Below are 18,818 nucleotides of genomic sequence, written 5' to 3'. Positions count from 1 at the left end.
ATTAATCTTGCTTAGGATAGGGACCGTAGGCGGGCTTATGTGAGGACGGCAATGAACCTGCGGAATCTCTAAAAGCCGTAAGTATCAAGAAACTTGTACATGAATATTAGACTATTAGTCTACTGTAACATATACTGTTGTATTTTTTTATTACTGCACAAATTGTGTATGACAGCACAGCAAAAACTCCTTATAGCCAACGAAATATAACACTCTTCATAAATGTGCCTTAAAAGACGACTTTAGACCTAAAGCACAGTCTACATGGTTTAATTGTTCATATAAGAGAACAGTGCAATTGAAAAACATTCGGCATGGATATTCTTCTTCTTCTTCTTCTTCTTCTTCTTCTTCTTCTTCTTCTTCTTCTAGGTACGACTACAATGATATTCTACTCTTATTCATAATCTAACAGCAGGAACAGTCGTTTATACTGAGTGAACAGTAAGTAATGTCATTAATTCCAGGGGGGTCACTCTTTGAGATATTTGAAACAAAACAGTTTTATGCAATTTTGCTCGTTTTTGCTTCCTTTTTATATGAAATATTTCATAGCGTGTTTTGGGAAAGCCAATGACTGAGCAGTGTATTGTGATCATAAATGATTGAAAGAATTTTAGTTTTGTCCTTTAAATGTGTAGAAATTTTATCCGAACAAATGTAACTTTTCGTTCTTCAAAGAAATTTTTCAATGTTACATTTGTTGGGACCAAATTTATGCACATTTAAAGGACAAAACCAAAAATTATTTCAATCATTTTTTATGATGATATATTGCTCTCTTAAACTGACTGAGCATATTGGGAATTAAATTAATGGCTTTCCCAAAACAAGCTATGAAACGTTCCAGGTAAAATAATTTTTATCTCAAAAAGGAAGCAAAAAGGAAAAATATCTCAAAGAATAACCCCCTGAAATTAATGACATTACTTACGATTCACTCTGTATACCGGTAATTACTTACTTACTTACAAATGGCTTTTAAGGAACCCGAAGGTTCATTGCCGCCCTCACATAAGCCCGCCAGCGGTCCCTATCCTGTGCAAGATTAATCCAGTCTCTATCATCATACCCCACCTCCCTCAAATCCATTTTAATATTATCTTTCCATCTACGTCTCGGCCTCCCTAAAGGTCTTTTTCCCTCCGGTCTCCCAACTAACACTCTATATGCATTTCTGGATTCGCCCATACGTGCTACATGCCCTGCCCATCTCAAACGTCTGGATTTAATGTTCCTAATTATGTCAGGTGAAGAATACAATGCGTGCAGTTCTGTGTTGTGTAACTTTCTCCATTCTCCTGTAACTTCATCCCGCTTAGCCCCAAATATTTTCCTAAGCACCTTATTCTCAAACACCCTGAACCTATGTTCCTCTGTCAGAGTGAGAGTCCAAGTTTCACAACCATACAGAAGAACCGGTAATATAACACTTAGTTAAAATATCTGCAAGTTGGCACAAACCTCAGGTTTAAGCTTCCGAAACGTCAGAGTGTTTCCCATGTACTTCAGTGCAGAAGGCAGCAGGTGCGCCAAGCCACACACACACACGATAGAGACAAGAATGTACAGAAAATCTGTATAATTAACCTTTATCACATTTGTTTCAAGATGTGAACATCTGATAACGGTTGATATGATGAACGACGTCATTCGAAAGGAGAGGAAATCCTCGTGCAAAGAAATCTTATTTACAATACAACTGAAACCAAACACTTTAACATATCTTAGGTTGAGCATTTTATAGAAGGAACTGGTGGCTTGTGGAGCAAATGCTGCAAACTAAGATCATTAGACGTTCAAATAAACATTTTTCAGATTTATTTTCAATGAAGAATACCAGACATTCTGAAAGTTATTTGCTTCCATAATAATGAAAGATACTCTCTCTCGAGCCAATACTGAAAAGAACCACGCATATAAATATCTACACCACACCGCCATTAAATATATGAAAAAGACCCAACCCCACTTGATTAATAACTATAAAAATATTTGATTTTTAATAATATTATCTTACGTAAGTTTTATAGCTTTCAGTAAAAATATAGAAATTAAAATCTAATTAAAGTTATTCTCTACATCTACTGATATAACCCCAAAAGGTTTCACTTTCATATCATCAATATAGCATTAATATGTATAATTAATGAGAAATAGTCACATCACGGCATTAACTACAATAATATTTCATTTGTAATGGTAATAATGCCATCAAAACACCTCAAGTTTTGTAGTTTTTAATATCCAATACACAGCTGTACCCAGAAAATTACACACCACAGAATCGAACCTGTAAATTATTTTAATAAGTTAAGTTTTCAATAACCAATTTAATTTGAGCTCTAAATATGTCAGCATTCTTGCAGATCATGGCCTTCGTGTAATATTGTTTACTGTAGTGTGTGTTTTGTTTTATTCTGAAATGCAATTAGCTAGTTCTCAAAACTCACGACAGATGGAGTTTGGAAAATAGGAAAATTATGTTGAAAAATTGACATTTCACTAAAAACTACTGTTTTTTCTGAAAAAACTTTGAGTTCCAAGCTTCAAAATGAGGGGTCATTTATTAAAATCCGTTCAGCCGTTTTCCCGTAATTTCCGTTACCAGTTCAAATTATATATAACTTATAGATATTATGCGAGTGTCATATACAGGCGAGAGATCCACTATTTAGGCCGTGTAGGCTAGCGATAAAGGATAGCTAATTTTAAACTCTCATGAAGGAAGACAGTCATTTTCTCACGAAATTTCGGCCACGTGATGAATTTGGAGAGCTACAGTGAGTAGCGCTATAACGACTAGAGAAATCATCGTGCTGACCACAAACTGGTTGGATGATCGTTCACCTCTGCTGAGACATGTGGATGTGAGGCCAGCAGTCGGGTGGTGGTCCTTGGTTCTCTATGGGCTATCGCGCCAACGATTTGCTTGATCGTCACGGGACTCAGAAAACAAACGTGCAGTAGGCTATGTAGGGTACTTTATTCCTGTCATAGAAATCCCGTAAAATTAAACAATTCCACGCTGTGAAGTTAAGTCGGTGGAGAGGCTGGTAGCCTACACACGAGGTCCAAATAAGGAGTCAATTGCAATTCGAAAAATCTGGCGTTCATCACTTAGCAATCCACAAATTTAATTTGTTCCCTAATACTTCGCATTCGACTGATAGCATTGATCAAATCAGTCCGACAACTTCACGGTATTTCACTTTACCGTATTCTAATTTTCAAAGCGTTTAAAATCCAATTCCAACAAAATAACAAAAATCAAACTGGACAACATTCAGATGTTCATATTAGCTAGCCTATAGGCTAAGAAATACTCTATTTTCGAAAATACATAACATTAATTTATAATGAATACACTATTGGAAAGAGTAGACTTTAAAGATTAGCAGGACTTTTTATTAAGTTTTTTTTTAGGTTCAATTAAAATCTTATGAAAGTCAATACACAATGATGCGAAAAATGTGGTTTTTGAAGACAATTAGTCTACTTCGAAATGCAGAAACTGAATGTTGGTAAAATTAATAATAGCCTAATTAATGATCTTTCTAATAATCAAAATAAAAAATGATGCTCTATGTGACCGCCATTTCTCGCACAACGATTTGTAGGCGTCTTCCCCATTGTCCAATAGCACTGGATATCTGTCTTTGATCAAGCAGGTCCCAACATTCAAGAAGGCGTTGTCTTAAATGTTCAATATTACGAATTCTTGTTTTGTATTAAACTGCTTTTTGTAGTTGACTCCATACAAAATAGTCCATAGGATTAAGATCTCGTTTGAAACTTCAGCGGAAACCATCAGAGAATCTGAGAAATGCGATCTTTCGCGCAATAATCTCTCAGGAGGGATATCATGTCCGTATCTTGGTAATCAACCGCTGTACACTTGAAACAGACCATTCTCGCTAAGCGTAGTTCCTTACAATTTGACGGACAGATAAATTATAATACTCGTATTGGTTCAAATGTTTAATGAAAATCTTGCCTTCGTTCATTAAGCGACCCATTATTCACAAAATGAGAACTCAAAACGGAAGAAAACAAATGACGACAGCACAACAAACAGCTTGGCCTGCTGAACTCGTAAGATCATAATGCTTAGTTCGGCATAAACGATGGATTTTGCACTGCCTTACAAAAAATAAAAAATAATGTATAATAAATGGTAAAAAATTAAATATTACAGTACTTTCCCGGTCTACAAGGACTGTGAAATTTGTCTGTGAAATAAACTTTCAAGTGAAATCATTACCTACTAAAACATAACCATTTAAATGTTGTGTATATACATGTACATAACATATAAGTTCATTTCTCAATATTACATGTGAAAAAGTGATTTAAGTCTATACTATGTATACAGTCGTATAAATGAAAACCTAACGGGTATCCTAGATAAATACCGGTGCCCTACGTTCAATGGCTTCTTAATAACATTTACTTTAAAAACATGGTTTCGGGCAAGGCATCACAAAGGAACCACATTAGAGACCTAACTCTTCACGGTTACTTTGAAAGAATTTTCTCGAGAGGCATCAGAAGACATCGACCATTGACAAATGGACACTTGTCTTAACAACTGAAAGCCAGAGAGAAAGACTAAGTGTCCTAAACTCACATCTCACACAAAAGAGATCAGACAGGAAACTTCTTGGGAATCGTCTGTCATAAAATGACAAATGACTCTAACCTCACACGTCTCCAAAGATCAAAAGGGTACTCCTAACAAAAACAGCGACATGCCCACAGACCACAATTACACCTACACAATCTATGCAACCCCGTGGGCATCGCATCGTCGCATGCTGCGATCTTTGTCGAAAAACAATTAACACTGCACATTAACCTCAATACAATTGACGCATTTCAGACAATCGTTAATGTTCTTCCGTTTTCTACATTTTGAACTCCAAAGGAATAGAAAAACGTAAGAGTGAAAAGAGAGACAGCAATTACAAAAGTAATTTTCTACATTGTGATCAGGCGTGTGGGTGGGTAAAGTGTGTTAACACCAATTTTTCACAGCATTCTCTTACATTTAAACTCATTTTAGATTCTTAAATTAATATGGACTTTCAGATATTTTTAAGGAAGGTTAACAATACTCTATCAAACATTATAAGGGAATCACGAAGTAAAAATACACAAATCAAGATTTTGGGGAACTATTTAAACTTTAAAAATCATATTCCTTGAAAACAACTTTTACAGATTGTTATTAAAAGAGGAAAATTAGCTCCGGCGCAGGGGATCGAACTCGGGTCCTTGGTTCTACGTACAAAGCGCTCTAACCACTGAGCTACGCCGAAGTTCAATCCACAGAACCGGATCGAATCCCCCTCCTCTAGTGTATTTCCTTTGTGGCTGCACTCCATGTTCGAAATATTATGTGTTGACATGTCAATACTGTCATCATACGAGGAGCGCACTCAATTGAGTGACTTGGTGGCCGGGATACGACAGTATAGATGCACTGTTGGGCGAATAGACTATGTAAAGATTCATTTTTTGGTCCTACAGCGCTTGGTACGTAGAACCAAAGTCCCGGGTTCGATTCCCGGTGCCAGAGCGAATTTTTCTCCTTTAATGACAATTGTTACCTTAACATAAATTCTGTAGGACGCACTTTCCCTACCCACCCGCCCATGAGCATTTTAATAATAGAAACAATGTAACAGTTCGGCCAGGGAAAATACAGAGTCCGCAGAGGAAAGGGAAATAGAGCTGCAATAAGGGCCCATAGCCCCATAGGCCCTTTTTCCGGAGAATGCATGAATCGATTCTCCGTAGTTTCTTTGTTATACCCACAAAGTTTCGTTGAGAAATGTTGAACAGTAATGCTAATGCTAAATAATAATGTTTATTTTAATATATTTTATATGCCCTACACTGTTTTTAAAAATTTCAACTATATATTTCAGAACAGCATTTTGGAGTACCTATGGGCCCTTATGCAGCTACGTCCTAAATTATAAAATATAGTTGGTTATTGATTCAAGAATTCATTTTTTCAACATGACATCCGTGAGATCATAGAGCACATCGTCTGCCATTTAGGGCCTATTTCTTGAAAAGGAAGTCCTTTAAGTGACTCACTGAAATTCGCATGGTATTTCCATTCATCCTAACGATACTGATATTCAAGGAGGCAGTGGTCAATATTTCCTATTGTTGTGGCCTGGATATTGAAGATAATTTCCAAAGATTACAAGTAAGATAAGTAATTTATTAACGTTTAAGCCGGTATTAGACTATAAAACCACTGAAATTGATAAAACTCTTCTTTTATTTCAATAAATAAATATTAATTTCTTCTGTGCATAGATAGGCTACCGTTTATCTTTTCTTTCCCTACGAATCCCCGTAAAACAGATATCCCTTACGGACAATGGGCTGCAAAAGAAATGCCGATACGAAATTATATCGTTTTCCGAGGACTTTAGCAAACATGGCGAGGTTTGTATTTTCCTGAGATTATTTTTTTTAACCATGTAGGCCCTAATACGACTTTTATAACATGTTCGCGTTATTATTTAATATGAATTGATTTTAAATTATTAATATACGTTTATTTTACAATATTAATAAGAATACTGCACGAAAATAGTGAAACTGTAGTTTATGGTATTCCACAGCCTACCTTATTATCCATGAATGCTGTCATTGTTACAATTAATGTATGTATACGGCCTGTTATGTTTTGTTTTTACTTACTAATGCCTTTTAAGGACCCGGAGGTTCATTGCCGCACACACATAAGCCCGCCATCGGTCCCTATCCTGAGAAAGATTAATCCAGTTTGTACCATCATATCCCATCTCCCTGAAATACATTTTTATATTATCGTCCCATCTACGTGTCGACCTCCCCATAGGCCTTTTTCTCTCCTGCCTCCCAACTAAGACTCTACTGGGTGTTCATTTCAAAGTGTGTCATGACGTCACTGTTGTGAGTCACGGATTTGAAGCGAGTTTCAGCTTTTATGTCAGAGAAGTTGCCTATCATTCAAGGCGTTCAATCTGAACTTCAGAACGTGTACGGTATAACTTGAACGTCGTAGCAATAGATGGCGGTCTGTATGGTCTGTGTGCTACTATAACCTCTTTCGAACTGTATTTTGCGCGGGCAAATCGTACGAAGGGTATTTGTTATCATCGGTAACGGCAACATTCCACAACACAAATCAAATGCTCCGTGTCCATGTTGACTGTCGAAGTTGATGTCAACAAATACGTAAGTAATCGTCTTAAACCCTCTCCACATAAAGAAAAAAAACTCACCTCAGTACGTGTTTCCAAACAGTTCACATTCCTGCCACTAACGGCGTTACCGTACGTATCGGTAAGTACCTTTCAGAATGAAAGCCGTACTTGCCAGGCAACTTCTCTGGCACATAGGTAATACGCCTCTGGGGAAGTGTAGGAAGATTGAATTCTCTAGGCTCATCGGCTAGCCACATGACGGCATATAGCGAGCCATGACACACTTTGAACTGAACACGCAGTATATGCATTTCTGAATTCGTCCATACGTGCTACATCTCCTGCCCATCTCCAAAGCATCAATTTCATTATAAACATAAATATAAAATTTTATTATAAATACAGATACAGAACTGAAAATTGAAACATTTAACTACACATTTCTCCTTTGCAAGAAATAAAAACTCTTGAAGTCTCGTAACACGATATTTCAAATCGAAAGCGACTTGGACTCGGCATTTCTTTTGAAGCCCTGTGTACACAAATCTGTGAACGCTATGTGGTCATTAAGTAATATTTTTCGGTATTAATCTAGTTTTCCGAATGCTGCTGAGGCGCGATTCATATTGTCAAGTGCTTCCATAACTCTCCTTGTACTTGCACTTCTTCGTGAAAACATTTTAGTACAGAGAGAGAGGGGACAACAAAGGATCATTTTAAATTACATTCTCCTATTGAAGAATAAAAGTGATAGGGGTGCACCGAGCACCTGCAGAACACAGGTGAGACAAGGGAATTAGGTATTCAATACGTCGTCGAACCGTGAGTTATATAATGCAGGATTGTCACAAAGCAATGTGTACCGCTGCAGTAAGAACATAGTTTATGTAACAAGCAAAGGTCTGTTACGTAACTAAATCTACTGCAAGTGTACGCAAGGCATTACGTTGTCCACGAATCCATGCGCAAATGCGAAACAGTTTCGATGACAAAGGCTCAGAATTATTGGAATATAAAAGTAGTGTGCGTTCAAGACATAAGCCTTCATTTTAAAATAATGGCGATGAGACAAAATGAATAACTTTGCATACAAAGTCGTGTAATGAATCACCGTAAAAAACAGCTTGTTATGAATCCATACAATAAGTGAGAGACCGGAGGGAAAAAGATCTTTGGAGAGACCGAGACGTAGATGGGAGGATAATACTAAAATCGATTTGCGGGACGTGGAATATGATGATAGAGACTGGATTAATCGTGCACAGGATAGGGACCGATGGCGGACTTATGTGAGGGCGGCAATGAATCTGCGGGTTCCTTAAAAGCCATTTGTAAGTAAGTAATGAATAATTTGTAAAGTGGTGTGGCTAATTTCGGTAACATTATTACTACATGAGAAGCAAACTTTCAAAACCTGATATGTATAGTAGTGACAAAAAAAAAAAAACTGGACCGACCCTTATAGCTGATTTGAGAATCACAGATTCATATTTTGCTAGTCATAAAACATATCCATCTTGTATAATTAATTATCATCATCATCATCCTTCACGAATTAGGCCTCTGTAGACCTGTTTCGGCCCCATCTAGCAGTCTTCTAAAAGGTCTTCCTGGTCGACGACGTCCTCCAGGTTTATAGCCTACTGCATCATAATTTTTGGGATTCTTGAATTTTCCATTCTTCTTACATGATCTAGCCAATTTAATTTGTATCTGTTGATTTTTTCTTCTACTGACTCTACTTCTAATGATTGTTTTAAAATTTCTTCATTCCTTTTTCGGTCTAAAAGAGTATATCCTGCTGTCCTGAAAAATTTCATTTCCGTTGCTTTGATTCTGTTCATGTCTTTTTTTCTTTAATGTCCAAATCTCGCTTCCGTATAAAAGGGAGGGTAATTCTAGTGTATTATATATTTTTATTCTTGTAGATTTTGTATTAATTTAGCTTTTAATGTATTGTTTATTATTCCTAGAATTTGTGTAAATTTGGTAATTTTCTTGTTCACATCTTTTTCATTTTGATGAGATATTTCACAACCCAGATAATTGAAATTTTGTACTTGTTCGAGGCATTGGTTATTGTGTATTATCTTACTTCTGACTGGGTCTTGTCCTAAAAATGCCATTACTTTTCATTTTTGTGCTGAAATTTCTATCCCAAAATCTTTTAATATTTTATTTAATGTATATAGCTAATCCTCTTTGTAAATTATCCTCTGAATTGGAAATTATGACTTGATCATCGGCATAGAGTAAGGTAATTAATTGTAACAATGAAATTTATTGCATTTGTTCGATTTCTACCGTCTTTTGTTTCCTTCAGTGTCTCAAACTTAGACGAAAAAACTTTGAGAGTTTATTTTCATCTGGCATCAATATTACATTTCTACCTCTATTCGGCAAAGATAACTGCGTATTTTACATTAAATAGCAGTACATACCTCTGGCTTCACTATCCATATTGAAATTACCACAGTTTGACACAATACACAGCATAGGATTCTTTTGTATCAGCTACAAGAGTCGGTCCGGTTTTTTTTGCCACTACTGTACATTTTCAGAAAATTTTACAAATATGTGTCTCTATAACACACGATTTTGTTTCTGCGTAAAAATTTATAAGAATCTATAGCAAAATAATAATAATAATAATAATAATAATAATAATAATAATAATAATAATAATAATAATAATAATAATAACAATATTTCACCACAGAAAATATTCTTTCATTGTAGAAATGCAAGTTTTTGGCATCTGGAGTGTATTTTCTGAAAATGGACATGTCAGGTTTTGAAAGTTTGTTTCCGAATTACTGTATATTACATGCCAATTTTAATACTGAGTTTGTGATTGCCTTTACATTTAATATTATGTTTTATAATTACTAATTTGTACACTACTGTAACTTATTTTTTTTGTTTCCGGTTGAGTGGAAACGAAGGCCTGATGATCTTAACCCCGTCGGAATGAATGAATGAATGAATGAGAATCTCAGAGGTCTGTAGTTCATCTCTTTTATCAGTATATTCCGTGTTGAGTTTCTAGAGTCTTCCAATGGACGTATCCAATTCGCCACGACTGCTTTCTCTTGTACCATTCGGAAAGGGGGTCTAGCCGCAGTTCAGCCAGATGACGGTCACCCTGCAAACAGGCCAGAATTCGATCTCCGGCACTTTTATTAAGCCACGTTTTCTAAGGGCCGTATTCATAAACGAGACTTTTGATGAAGACTTCCCAAAGTCGACTTTCGTAGTAAAGTCTAACTTTGTTAAAAGTCATATTCATAGACAACACTTCTGAGACTTTGACTTCGGTAAGTCGAGATTTGACAATCTTGTTCTAATGTTGGCAATCACGATCATGGCCTTCTAAACGAATTAAATTAATAGATAGTTGAAATAGAGTAGGCATTGCCACAAACAAAACCATTTATTGAGTCACAAGTCAATGAAACAATTGAACATCGGTGCATGTCAAGCGATTGTTAGCCGTTCTTGCAGCTTCATATAAGGATAATTATTTAACTGTAAAATAATTTTATTGTGAAGATAAGAAGATGTCACCAATGGACTATAAAACAGACCTATTATCCTACTGACAGTTGTCAGAGTTATTCCCTCCCTGTATGTCTGCAGGAACTACTTGAAAATTATCTGAAATCAATATGCAGAAAACATTATGACGACTGTAGGATTATAAATTAATTTCATATCCAACTGTGTAACTTATCGTCTATAGAATTAAATAGTCAAAATCAATATTAAGCCATCAATCCTTACCTGTAGCATAAAATCGCGATGATATAAGAAGTAGTAGGCCTATTATTGGTGGAACAGATAATCCTCTTTGATGATTATTCATTAATGAATGTTGAAACTTGACGAGGATATCTAATACGGTTTGTTTATCAAATCTGTACCTTGATTTGAATTTTATTATCTATATGTAATAGGCCTAATACGCTAAGGAACACGAGCAGTTTTAATAATCTCCTGAATGTCCTCAGTATTCTCGGCAAATTCAACAATTTCCCAAATATCAGCCATTTTTCTTATGCTCACGAACGAAAGTCAAAGTCTAGATTTTCGGCGACTTCGAAGTAAAGTCACGATTGAAGTTTTCTTTCGTCAAAGTGTCGACTATGAATAGAAAAATGACAACTTTTTACTTTCCAAAGTAAACTTTGGTCCAGTCTCGTCTATGAATACGACCTTAAAATTCTGTTCGAGTGTCGAACTTATTTCGCCACTATTTCAGTCTTACTTTTATTATCACTTCAATAACGGTGAGATATCTCTATGTTGAAATTTAGAAACACAGATCATTGGAAAATCATTAAGTCGGGCTTACATCACCTGATAAAGCGTGAACAAAGAAAGAATAAGGTGACAAGATTTGATAACTTTTTATTACTTCCCTCTCTACACGAATATGTACGTTTCCTATTAGACATATTTGCTGACATGTTTAACCCATTCCGGGTTAGAACTTTCTGGCGAGGCTGCGTTATATCATAGCCTATAATCGTGTATGAGCTTCAATATTTAATGTTCTCCATGTGTATGGTTTTATTTGCACTGCAGTATCTAAAAGATAAGGATAAATATGTAAAATATAATTAGCTACCGAATTAGTTACTAACTTCTACAGAACTGTTACTCACAGATATATAGATGTCGACAGCAAAGTAAATAAAACGTCGAGTGGAATATTCACCTTAGAAGACCACGGAGTGCTAAGAACGTGATGTGGGAATCCGCGTTCAGTAGGCTATAATCCAGTTTGCAAAACATTTTTAAGGTAAAAACCATGTTGGCTCTTTCGGTAGTCACGCTACGAACTGGAAGAACATGGGTTCAAACTAAGGTTTAAGAATTATTTCCAGAACGACGTATAGACAACTACACCTTTCTACGTATCATTTCAAACCTTAATATTTAATTCACATATAAAAATCAACACTACTGAATACACTGAACAATTAGCCTATAGGCCTACATTTTCACTCAGACAGAAGAAAAATTATTTTTAGGAAAAGGAATTTTTCTCATCGTTTCACCAAACCTATCCATGTTTAATTAAAGCATTACTGCTTTTCATTCCGGTAGTTTCCCATATCATAACGACTGATTTGCAATTTTTTCTTTCTTGTTATACGACATCAAACAACACTTCGTAAACCAACAACAAATACATTTCAACATATTTACATATCTTGGCATCCTTGATTTCGGAGAGATCGTCCGTCTCTGTCTATTTGAAGTCATTTGTTCTATTTTGTCCATACTCAACACGTAGGCTTAAGATTCAGTCTATTTTTTTTATTGGGTTATTTTACGACGCTGTATCAGCGTCTAGGTTATTTAGCGTCTGAATGAAATGAAGGTGATAATGCCGATGAAATGAGTCCGGGGTCCAGCACCGAAAGTTACCCAGCATTTGCTCGTATTGGGTTGAGGGAAAACCCCGGAAAAAACCTCAACCAGGTAACTTGCCCCGACCGGGATTCGAACCCGGACCACCTGGTTTCGCGGCCAGACGTGGACAAGATTCCGTCTAATCGGAATACATACATGAAATATCGGATTCGAATTGCCTGCAACAATTTTTAAGTCCATATACTCTTAACATCGGTTGAAATAGGCAGTAATTCGACTTACTGATTCAATTGATCTGATGAATGAAAAGTAGTACATTTTGAGCGACTTACTTCCAGTAAACTAAGCATAAAAATGCATTAAAAGAATCCCGAACTTGTTTTCCCAGCAATTTCCTAAAAGTGGTCATTTCTATGTGCTAATTATTTCATTTATATGAAACAACATTTTTACATTACAATGGAAATTTCGTAAACTGACTGTGAAATAAGCTCTTATTGGATACAGAATTTATTTCAATTCTGTTACGTGAAAGATAACACTTTTACAAACCGAAATATAAACAGGGTTTGTCACTGGCTGAGAAGAAACTGCCTACAGAAGGATACACTGGAAGGAATGGTGAACGGGAAAAAAAGTTCGGGGCAGAAGAAGAAATCAGATAACAGACAACATTAAGATACGTGGATCGCAGACCTATATATAGCATATTATGTTATCATTACACTTAACAGTCGAAAATAGAATGTAAAGTTATCTAATATCTATTTTTGCATGATCGTGGTTTTTGCTACATTTACAGCTATTGTTGTTACGCCTTGAAAGTAGAATTCCCATACTTGTTGAACTTGTTGCTAGGAAAACCATTCTTCATAACAAAACTATACTGAAATAGACCCATTATAGTGCACTATTGTTGCTTAGTTACCATTACAGTGCTGTTTTGCAAAGGCTTCGGAATAATATTGCTCTAAATTTTCAATACAAAATAATATATTGTATTTGCAATTTTAAAAATATGATCGTGCAAAACGTATTGTACAATACACGTTTGTGACGTGCATTACAAAATCTCTGAAATTGAAAAACTCGCTCTGCTCGTTTTTTCAAACTTTTCTCCGATATTTTAAAAAGCATTTCCCAACCTTGTATCGTAATATACTATTAAAGAACTGAAATTACCGAATTAAGTGTTTTTATGAAGCTTTTACTCTAGATGCAGGGGTTAATACATGTATAGCGATTCGCTAATGTTTTTATGAAGCTTTTACTCTAGATGCAGGGGTTAATACATGTATAGCGATTCGCTAATGTTTTTATGAAGCTTTTACTCTAGATGCAGGGGTTAATACATGTATAGCAATTCGCTAATGTTTTTATGAAGCTTTTACTCTAGATGCAGGGGTTAATACATGTATAGCGATTCGCTAATGTTTTTATGAAGCTTTTACTCTAGATGCAGCGGTTAATAATTGTATAGCGATTCGCTAATGTTTTTATGAAGCTTCTACTCTATATGCAGGGGTTAATACATGTATAGCGATTCGTTAATGTTTTTATGAAGCTTATACTCTAGACCCAGGCGTTAATACATGTATAACGATTCGTTAATGTTTTATGAAGCTTCTACTCTAGATGCAGGGGTTAATACATGTATGGTATAGCTATTCGTTCATGTTTTTATGAAGCTTCTACTCTAGTCGCAGGGGTTAATAATACATGTATAGCGATTCGTTAATGTTTTTATGAAGCTTCTACTCTAGATGCAGGCGTTAATACATGTATAGCTATTCGTTAATGTTTTTATGGAGCTTCTACTCTAGACGCAGGGGTTAATACATGTTCAGCGATTCGTTAATGTTTTTACGAAGCTTATACTCTAGAAGCAGGCGTTAATACATGTATAGCGATTCGTTAATGTTTTTATGAAGCTTCTACTCTAGATGCAGGAGTTAATACATGTATGATATAGCGATTCGTTAATGTTTTTACGAAGCTTCTACTCTAGATGCAGGGGTTAATACATGTATAGCGATTCGTTAATGTTTTTATGAAGTTTATACTCTAGACGCAGGGGTTAATACCAGGGGCGTATTTTGCGGGCTACCGGCGGTAGCCCAAGGAAATTACAAAAGAAAAAGTTTATAACATAACATAATGTAATAATTTTGTATTATTAGTTTTACCATAGTAATTAAAATTAAAGTAATTGTTAGATATATTTTGTGTAATACTAGGGTCAGCGGTAGCCCAAACCCTTTAACCAGTATACGCCACTGGTTAATACATGTATGGCGATTCGTTAATGTTTTTTATGAAGCTTCTACTCTAGACGCAGGGGTTAATACATGTATGGTATAGCGATTCGTTAATGTTTTTATGAAGCTTCTACTCTAGTCGCAGGGGTTAATACATGTATAGCGATTCGTTAATATTTTTATGAAGCTTTTACTCTAGATGCAGGGGTTAATACATGTATAGCGATTCGTTAATGATTTTATGAAGCTTCTACTCTAGACGCTATCAGGAAACTGGCGAATAGGGGAGTAGTTTCAAGCAGTTTTGGAGTGGATAACAGTTGATGCATTCCTTTCGCATTCTTCACAGGGCCGGTGAAGTGAGTAATACTGATCTGGAACTACGTTCGGGTTTGTGAGTTCGATATCCGCTTGAGCTATCTCGATGGGCTTCTTCCGGGATTTCCCCTCCCCCCCCCCAAGCTAAAAGAAGAATGTCACGTAATCACATCACGAATCCTTGGCCTCATCTCACTTCCACCAATTCCAATGACGCTAAATAACCTACTAGTTGATACAAAGTCGTTAAATAACTGACTAGGGTAAAAACATGCGAAAAAATTACGGACCTCTATCTTCATATCATAAGACGAAGCACAGCGACCACATTTCCTTCGTATTTCCTACTGCAACTACCACAATAAACTGAAGAGTCTTCCAGGCATGACAAATATTTATAAATAACTTCAATTTAGTTACATAACGAAACCGCTTAGTTTACCATACCTCTTAAATGTGTTAAAAAAAGTTAAGAGATCTTCTTCGACAGTTCTGAAATAACGCAGACACAATATTATTCGAAATACCATTAAAATTAATCATAAATTCAGGGTTTTTAGTAATTTATTCCCATATATTCAGTTATCATCAGATTACCAAGGAAAACTTCGGTTCGTGACGCTTAGCTCTGATAGAAATTAATTATGTTCTAGCGCGAAGAACATCAAGCGCAATCTATTTGTAGAAAGCATTACTACAGTCAACGGTGTCTGTAGTCGGCAGCTCAGTCGATACACAGCCTGCATCTTACAACACTGATCTTACAAGGACGCCATTGACAGACGAAAGGTTACGATGATACGGAAATGAGCGGAATACGCACGCGCACGCAAATACATAATAAATATATGCTAATATACGCAAATATGCACTATATTCACTCAATTATGCACTATATGTGTGAGATTAAAATTAATTTAATTAAAGACAAGAATTATGCCAATTAATTTTATCCTACTGCTCGCTGATGCAATCAGATTTTCGTTGATGAAAGTTATGCGTCCCAAGTCACTATACAATGACAGTACAGAAACGGGAAGCGTAGATGCCAAATTTACGGAAACATCAAAACCAAAATTATTTACGATTTTATTTCAAAGCCATTACTACAGACCTAAATCTGAGCTTTACAGAATTGTGAAGAATATCAACTTGGACAAGACACAACAAAATGTCTTTCAATTAACAAAAATCCATCGTTAGGGGAGAGTTGGCCAAAACAAGATACTTAGCGCGGAATAGGTAATTTCTTCGAGATCACTGAGAGGAATAAGAAACAATGTTTATGAGTCCCTTAAGGAATGTATTTAATAAGTGATTTGAAAATGTGCTCTGTGCCACAATGCAAGTTGTGTCAAACTGGTTGGATAAAACGGGATAGTTATATAAATCAATTGAAATCGTTGTAATATTAATGAATAAGTCACAAAAATTGCACACAAAACATGAGTATGATAAAAACAAATTATTTCCATATCAGTTTGTACATTATATTGCTATTAATTATTACTTACTTACTTTTTTAAGGAACCCGGAGGTTCATTGCCGTCCTCACATAAGCCCGCCATTGGTCTCTATCCTGAGCAAGATTAATCCAGTCTCTATCATCATATCCCACCTCCCTCAAATCCATTTTAATATTATCTTCTCATCTACGTCTCGGCCTCCCTAAAGGTCTTTTTCCCTCCGGCCTCCCAACTAACACACTATATGCATTTCTGGATTCGCCCATACGTGCTACATGCCCTGCCCATCTCAAACGTCTGGATTTAATGTTCCTAATTATGCGTGCAATTCTGTGTTGTGTAACTTTCTCCATTCTCCTGTAACTTCATCCCGCTTAGCCACAAATATTTTCCTAAGCACCTTATTCTCAAACACCCTTAACCTATGTTCCTCTCTCAAAGTGAGAGTCCAAGTTTCACAACCATAAAGAACAACCGGTAATGTAACTGTTTTATAAATTCTAACTTTCAGATTTTTGGACAGCAGACTGGATGATAAAAGTTTCTCAACCGAATAATAACAGGCATTTTCCATATTTATTCTGTGTTTAATTTCCTCCCGAGTATCATTTATATTTGTTACTGTTGCTCCAAGATATTTGAACTTCTCCACCTCTTCAAAAGACAAATTTCCAATTTTTATATTTCTATTTCGTACAATAATTATTACAATATTATAATTATTCAAACTGAGAAATGTTCACTTAAAAATCGCATATGAATTCATCACAATCTTCTGGATCTATGCTAATACACTCCTCGTGAGTTCACTCTCGGCATTGGGCACAAATAGGATAGGGTACATGAGATTGTACTTAAATTGTTCTGGCAAAACAAGACACTATCCCGTTTTGGCAGACCATGCGTTGAAATTTAGAACAGGCCTATGAAGCATCGATAGTTACGAAGGATATCGAATTTAACTGAACTACAAATTGGAAGATTACTAACTATAGAATTATTTCAAACACTTTACCTATTGGCTGTCGAAGTTCAATGCCTCGTTCTGAACACCTTAAAATGAAGGAAATATTTTAGGAAACACGACGTTTTCTAAATTCTGATCCACACAACACACACACACACACACACGAGGAAGTTCTCACCAACTAATGACTGCCCAGTGAAGAGCTTGCTTATAAGAACGGAGTACCTGCCTCATTTGAGAGGTGACAGCATTTTCCTACGAAATAAATGTGGTATCTGTTTTGCCGTACCATCTTGTTTTACTTAATTCTCCCTTACCTATGCTTATATGAAAGAGGAAGCGTAGAGAGCAGAAATAAATCAAAATTACTCATCCTGTACAGTATTCATTGTTCATATAGTCAAAATATTTGGCGTTTTGGTGTATGACTAGAATTCATTAAGTCACTACGTCGAAAGACAAAATCTACTTTCTTATTAGAACGAATGAAATAACAGAAAAACATGTTCCTTCTCATGATCTTACAGACTCATAGTAAGAAAAAATAGTATAAAAAGTCTCAATACATCTATTTGAATTCGATTTTGTAAGAGATGCAAATCAGTTTCTGGAGTTTCACTTGTGGATTCATTGTGTAACATCTGTTCGCAATGAAGTACAGTATGTATCGTTCCAAGAGCTGGAATAACACATATCAATACCAATTATCTAAATCCACTTGCTTGATAATTAAAATCTGCTAAGTTTGCGGGTTCATTATCACTTAAAAGACGTCACTGTTATCATAATCATAATAAACAACAATCTTCAAAGATTACACTCCACCTCTTACGAGAATTTTAAACATGCAATATTACAGAGAGCTATGTAGGACCTACTCCATGTAAATCATTAGCTTGACGCAAGACCAACGCGAGACAGTACAAAACAAAAACACACGTTCAAAGGCGAACATGTCGCAAATTAAACCCAGATCAGCTGGATTTGTAGCAAGAAAATCTTTGCCATGATTCGTGGACAGCCTCTCTGTCAGGACTGGGGCAAGATGGCCCAAGGATTTGACGAATGCCACTTGTCGCACGTGGACAATCACCGCATTTATAGGGCACACAATGGGCCAAAGCGAGTCTAAGTGTAAGGATCCGTTCTGAGTCGAGCCTTCCAAAAGCCAAGTCAAGATAATTCACCACTTGTTTAAAGAAATCAGAAGAAA

General features: G+C 35.9%; 1 protein-coding gene across 8 annotated transcripts in view; it reads right to left on the bottom strand.

The window, feature by feature from the left end:
* The window catches only part of cnc (NFE2 like bZIP transcription factor cap-n-collar), a 406,452-nt gene that overhangs the window by 276,826 nt on the left and 110,808 nt on the right, over window positions 1–18,818 (bottom strand). The window contains exon 1 of one of the 8 annotated variants that reach the window (XM_069822990.1): window positions 1,465–1,668. The exons of the other annotated variants lie outside the window; for them this stretch is intronic. Within the exon in view, the coding sequence (XP_069679091.1) occupies window positions 1,465–1,653 (189 nt within the window). The 5' untranslated portion in view covers window positions 1,654–1,668. Of the gene's footprint in view, window positions 1–1,464; window positions 1,669–18,818 lie in introns of those variants that run through there. 8 annotated transcript variants of the gene reach the window in all.

Source organism: Periplaneta americana, chromosome 4, assembly GCF_040183065.1.
Source record: "Periplaneta americana isolate PAMFEO1 chromosome 4, P.americana_PAMFEO1_priV1, whole genome shotgun sequence".
Taxonomy (NCBI): Eukaryota; Metazoa; Arthropoda; class Insecta; order Blattodea; family Blattidae; genus Periplaneta; species Periplaneta americana.
This window is presented reverse-complemented; position numbering and strand designations above follow the sequence as displayed.